This window comes from Mandrillus leucophaeus, unplaced genomic scaffold, assembly GCF_000951045.1.
Source record: "Mandrillus leucophaeus isolate KB7577 unplaced genomic scaffold, Mleu.le_1.0 Scaffold260, whole genome shotgun sequence".
NCBI lineage: Eukaryota > Metazoa > Chordata > Mammalia > Primates > Cercopithecidae > Mandrillus > Mandrillus leucophaeus.
Window position 1 is genome coordinate 567,840 of NW_012102699.1, and position 6,469 is coordinate 574,308.

Below are 6,469 nucleotides of genomic sequence, written 5' to 3' on the forward strand. Positions count from 1 at the left end.
CTGGTCTATACCATCAAATTACTAAAAAGGCTTCATGTCACACTATTATGTAATTTTATCCTAAATACAGTAGTAATAACCACTATAAAGTTGTTAAGACACCTTTAAAATTATTGTTTTACAAACCACATTTACAGAAAAACATAATTATTATGTTTTAGATCTCCTATTTCTAAGATTAAGCATACTACTTTTACTAAATGGTAGAACTCCAGTCTGAAAATCGGTCATATTCTTTAAACAAAACTAAAACTGCAATCCCTGTATGTATCAAAAGACAAAAATAACTGCTGTCTTGTATCAAAATATTAATGTGTGGCAATCATATAACACATTTTCATGAAAGTTGGAACATAAAGTTACCTTTAAGATCTTGGCCATGTGATCTGCTCCCTGCCATGTCAGATTACATCCTGTGAAGTTGACTGTCTTAAGAGTGATAGAGCTCTTTATACCTTGACAAATAACTAAAATGGAAAAAAAACCATATACAGTAAGACAAAGAGTCTATACAACCTAGTCAATCTTGATTTATTTGCTCTTCTTGTATCTTTTCTATTTTATAGTTGTATTCTTAAAATCACTATCTACAATCTACCTAGGCAACTGATTGGTCCATTCTAAAATATGTCAGTAACAAAGTGTTACTCCAGTTTATTGCAATAGCTCAATTCTATTTAGATGCCAAAATTGAATAGACTGAATATTGCAACCTTACTCCCGACCACAGTACAGTTCTACATACTTTTTGAGACATCTGAAAGAAAAACATAAAAAACACAAAACTCTTCCTATTTTCATTTCCAACAGCAGACCTCAATCTGTTATCAACCAACAATTCAGTGTCAACTATAAACCCAGAATTGTATTAGGTGCTACACTAGAGCACCTAATGTACTAGAACAATAGAAGACAGAGGCCTTTAAACTCTCTGCTCCCTCAAATTGAAATGCAGGCTTCCTTACCCCTCCAGACCACTATTCCACACAATGAACACAGGTCAAGACTTCAGGATCCCAACCAACAGTCACCTTCTGTGAATATTTCCAACACCCCACCCCCTTCCCCGAGTCTGCCAGCCTTTTACATGCTCCCATACAGCACTTTCCCTATATTTCCTATTTTGGAACATACCATAGCGCATTAAAATTGATTGTATATATGTTTTAATTATTTAAAATAATGATGATTTTTCTCTTTTTTTTTTTTTTTCTTTTTAGATGGAGTCTTGCTCTATCGCCCAGGCTGGAGTGCAGTGGTGCGATCTCGGCTCACTGCAACCTCTGACTCATGCCATTCTCCTGCTTCAGCCTCCCGAGTGGCTGGGACTACAGGCACCCGCCACCACGCCCGGCTAATTTTTTTTGTATTTTTTTAGTAGAGACGGGGTTTCACCCTGTTAGCCAGGATGGTCTCGATCTCCTGACCTCATGATCCACCCGCCTCGGCCTCCCAAAGTGCTGGGATTACAGGCGTGAGCCACCACGCCCGGCCTCTTTACATCTTGCTATTCCCTTCCCATAAATATTTCTTGAAGAAAAACTCCAAAATATGAACAAACACAAAAAACAGAGAATACCAGATGGTATATATCTGTGTGGTCTGTGGTTTAACACAAACTTAAGTGAAGTTAGTTCAGATTATATTCAGCATGCCAAGCTTTCATGGTAGACTTGAGACAGGACCAAGGTTTGAACAAGCACATGAGGCAGTAGTAAGATAAAGGTACAGACGGGAATTAACATAGCATGTAGGGAAACATGAAACCGGCCTGACAGGACAAGAGTTAAATGAGATTTAAACTCACTTTCTAAACCTCCATCTCCAATTGGACAATTTGCAAGAGACAGGTGCACCAAAGAAGTCGATTTATTCAATCCCTTTAATGAGGGAGAAAAGTTAAAAATGTTATTGAGGTTTTTTTTCCTCCAAAAGCAACTATCAAATGTCTACAGGCCAAATTAGACAAAGCTTACCTTTGCTAAAATAGTTAAATCCCTCTCTCTCAGAATTAGTCCATTTAGCTCCAGGTTCCTTAGCACACTTGATATACTTAAACAGCCTTTAAGAGCTTTACACAACTGGAAGGTCACATCCTTGTATCTTATCGCAGGAACACGACTTCTGCAAAATTTATTTATGTCAGAACCTAAAACAAAGATAAAGGAAAGTTAGTGACTTCAATCATACAATGTATCATTCAAAAACATCTGCTCTGTGCTAAGACACAGAAATGAGCCATGTCCTTAAAGGCCTCTTAAGGACAGACACATGTAAACTCAAGCCACATGAGATACATCAAACTACCTACATAGAGGTTCTCATGGAAGCAAAGAAGTTGCACTGAAAGGATGGCTTCAAGATAATCCTGAAGCTGAATCTAGAAAGATGAGAACAACAACATGTGGTCAGAGTGGGTGATGCATTAACCAGAGGAAACAGCAAGAGCAAAGTCGTCTAACCCTGACACCTGCCGGGCACTGGAAAACTGCAGGTGGATCTGACTAAAGCCCAGAGCTGTAGCAGGTAGAGTCAGAAATTTACAGAGAGGCAGGGAGAAGCAAGCCTGCGAGAGTTGACTTTTACCTCACAGGTGATGAGGACCAGGGCTACCACTGACACATTAAGGATACCCCTAGCAGGTCAGAAAAATGTACCTCACTGTTGGAGAACCAAAGAGATAAAGGAAATGGGAAAAAGCTCCCTTTCCTCAAGACCAACCCCAGGAAGCTTAACAGAACACAGCTGGGATTTCAGTGCCTCTGTGCAGAACACAAACAACCAATACACACCGGTCCTGTGTGGGCATGCCACTTTAAGCATGTCTTTTCCTTTTAGAAAGATCACTTGAACCAAAGTAGGCAGATGAACTAAGAAAAACCAAGCTCAGGGGCAGCAAAACTAGCTAGGAGCTTCTGCAATAGTCCAGGCAAAATGTAACTAAGGATGGACAAGCAATATGTAGGTTAACATCTACAACCTAGACCCACTGGATGCAAGAGATAAAGAAGGTTCAGTGAAGAATATCTTGACAAGAATGATCTGTAATACCTTTTTCTTACATTCAGTGCAAAATATTAGGCAAGATCTAGTAGGCTAGCCTTGACTCTGAGGTCCCTCCCATCTTTAATTTCTTTTGGTTCCTGTTTTTTTTTGTTTATTTTTTGTGGGGGGAGGGTCATGGATAGGGTCTCACTCTGTTACCCACGCTGGAGTACAGTGGCGAAATCATGGCTCACTGCAGCCTCAACCTCCCAGGTTCAAGAGATCCACCAAGCCCAGCTAATATTTTTTACTTTTTATAGAGACAGGAGTCTCACTATGTTGCCCAGGCCAGTCACAAACTCCTGGCCTCCCAAAGTGTTAGGATTCACAGTGTGAACCACTGCACCTGACTTGGTTCCTGTTATTATTTTGATTAAGTAAAGTCCATTCAGAGGTACAGAACAGTTCCTGCACCTGAATGAGATGTAGAGAATAATCTGACTTATTTTCAGAAGCAGATGTGTTGAACTGTCCTTGCAGAAGAGATGGTGCTAACTCCAGAGCCTAGAAAAGGGCTGAGCACACAACAAGCAGTCAGGTTGTTTTTAAATAAATCAACAATCATTTCCTGTCCCAGATCACACATCCTCCCTCTTTCTCTCAGCTTATAAACATATTCACATCCATATCCACTTAAAAAACACCTTTCAGACCTACAATTATCCGGATCTTCTTTGTGGATAATCTAGGTCCCTCCCATGCCTTCAAATACCTGTCCTCCCACAAAGCCTAAATCTTGGTTCCAGATCTGCCTAGCAGACACATTTGGATGCCCCACAGACCCCTCTTAAAACATTAAAGACAAACTGAGATCCTCTTCCCACGCCCAATCCAACCCTTCTCTTTTTTTTTTTTGGAGACAGAGTTTTGCTCTTGTTGCCTAGGCTGGAGGGTAATGGTGCAATCTCAGCTCACTGCAACCTCCACCTTCTGGGTTCAAGCGATTCTCCTGCCCCAGCTTCCCAAGTAGCTGGGATTACAGGCGCCAGCCACCACGCCCAGCTAATTTTTTTTTTTTTTTAAGTACAGATGGGGTTTCGCCGTGTTCGTCAGGCTGGTCTCGAACTCCTGACCTCAGGTGATCCACCCGCCTTGGCCTCCCAAAGTGCTGGGATTACGGGCGTGAGCCACAGTGCCCAGCCCCAGCCCTTCTTCTCTATACCTTAATTTGGGCCATTAGATTACAACAATTCACCATCCTTCCAAATTTAATTTGCCTTCCACATGGAGGTTAGAGTGAGCTCCTCTAGAAATTCCATCTCATCATCGTACACTGGTTTCCCAAAACCTTCAGGATAACCCATGACAGGACAAACAAGGACCCTCCCTGTTTCGCCCCCACAAGGTTTCCAGCCTCAACTCTCTGCTCTTTCTCAAACCCTAAATTCTAGTCCTGTACCTCAGCTTGCCATACTCTCTCCTAATTCCAAAACTTTCGCACAAACTGTTCCCTTCTGTTACCTAGCTAGCCTCTATAGGAAGCTGCCTCCATTATGCACAAAATGCTAAGTGCTCAAAGGAATAACAGCATTTTGTCATATATCGTGGTTGACCTAACATATTTTCCGAATAATCAGAGAGTCTGGATCCCTAATTATACCACCATACATTTACAAATAGCTTCTATTTGTAAAGCACTTTACAAACTTCTTATATATACCTTAAAAAACGAAGACAGGCCGAGCGCGGTGGCTCACGCCTGTAATCCCAGCACTTTGGGAGGCCGAGGCGGGCGGATCACCTGAGGACAGGAGTTCGAGACCAGCCTGGCTAACATGCTGAAACCCCGTTTCTACTAAAAATACAAAAATTAGCCGGGCCTGATGGTGCGGGCCTGTAATCCCAGCTACTGGGGAGGCTGAGGCAGGAGAATCACTTGAATCCAAGAGGCGGAGGTGGCAGTGAGTCCAGATCCCGCCATTGCACTGGATCCAGCCTGGGCGACAGAGTGAAACTGTGTCTCGGAAAAAAAAAAAAAAAAAAAAGAATGAAGACAAAGGCTGACATATATTAATTTCCCACCTGCTTAGTTCTCTATCAGGCAAATTAAAGTCATTCAATAAAATAGGTAACATCTGTCAAATGTTTAATGACGTCCCAAACTGTGCTAAGAGCTCTGCAGGCATCAGCAGCGCAGGGAATCCTTGCAAAGGCGCACATAACCTGGGTCTCGTTATTAAGCCCATGTTACGGATGAGCACACTGAAGCCCTAGAGACCTTAAGCCACTCACCTAGTTGGTGAGTTTCCAGGCCGCACACCCCGTCTATTGCACACATACCCCGGCAATGGACAGCACCCACCTAAAAACCCACTTCACCGCACCGACAGAGGGGCCCTGGAGGCGGGAACTACAAACCTGTGTCCCCCAGCCAAGGCTGGAAGAAGCTCTTGATGGAGATCAAGGGTAGGTCTTTATTGATCTTGAGAGTGCTCAGCAGAGGCGCCCAGTCCACCCCGCGGAGGCGGTCGGCGTTGAAGTCCAGCACGCCCTCCCGGAGACAGGCGCGTACGGCGGGCAGCGGCACCGAGTCCTGCAGCGCGCACAGGTACTCGTAGTGCGAGAAGAAGTCCGCCGCGCTGTCGCGGCGCAGCTTCACCAAGTCGATCATGGCCCGAGGGCGGCCTCGGGGGATGCCCGCCGCGGAGACGCCGCCCGCGCCCACCCAGGAACCCTGGGTCGCCGCCCGGCCGCTCCGGCACCCACGGCCAGGCGGTGGCGGCAGCCGCGCACCGGGCTCAGGAGCGGCTATTCGGTCGGAAGACGCAAGGCCAGAGCCCCACGCTAGGCCGGTCCCTCAACGTCCCGCTCCCGCGCTGTCTACCGCCCCGCGGCCCAGGCGGTTGGCGCCCGCCTCATAGTCCTCTGAGGCGCCGGGATTCAAGCCGGTGGGCGGTGCCGCGGAGCGGTGCGCGAAGACGTCAACGTGCTCGCTCTGCGTCGGCACGCAGGCCCCGCCTCCTGAGAACGGGCGGGCTGGCAGCAACCCTAGATGATGGTCAGGAGAGTGTGAGGGTTTACGAAAGTGTTTACTGATCGATCCAAATAAAAGTGAAATGTGTGGTCGGGTGCGGTGGCCCACCTCTGTAATCCCAGCACTTTGGGAGGCCGAGGCGGGCGAATCACCTGAGATCAGGAGTTCGAGACCAGCCTGGCCAACATGGCGAAACCCCGTCTCAATTGAAAATACAAACATTAGCCAGGCATGGTGGCAGACGCCTGTAATCCCAGCTACTCGGGAGGCTGAGGAAGGAAAATCGCTGGAATCCGGGAGGCGGAGGCTGCAGTGTGCCGAGATCGCGCCATTGCACTCCAGCCTGGGCGACGAGAGCGAAACTCCGTCTCAAAAAAAGAGAAGAAAAAGTGAAATGTGGATGTAACAACGCAGTTTTAAAAAATAGTCTAAACATCTGAGGAATGTGTC

General features: G+C 45.8%; 1 protein-coding gene across 3 annotated transcripts in view; it reads right to left on the reverse strand.

Annotated features, from left to right (window-relative positions):
- The window catches only part of CEP78 (centrosomal protein 78kDa), a 30,841-nt gene extending 24,909 nt beyond the window's left edge, over positions 1 to 5,932 (reverse strand). For all 3 annotated transcript variants that reach the window (XM_011984078.1, XM_011984077.1, XM_011984076.1), the window contains exons 1-4: positions 5,404 to 5,932; positions 1,977 to 2,149; positions 1,808 to 1,880; positions 364 to 467 (exon numbers count right to left, since the gene is read on the reverse strand). In XM_011984078.1, coding sequence (XP_011839468.1) covers positions 364 to 467; positions 1,808 to 1,880; positions 1,977 to 2,149; positions 5,404 to 5,656 — 603 coding nt within the window. In that variant the 5' untranslated portion in view covers positions 5,657 to 5,932. The remainder of the gene's footprint in view (positions 1 to 363; positions 468 to 1,807; positions 1,881 to 1,976; positions 2,150 to 5,403) is intronic.
- Between the last annotated feature and the right edge of the window lie 537 nt (positions 5,933 to 6,469).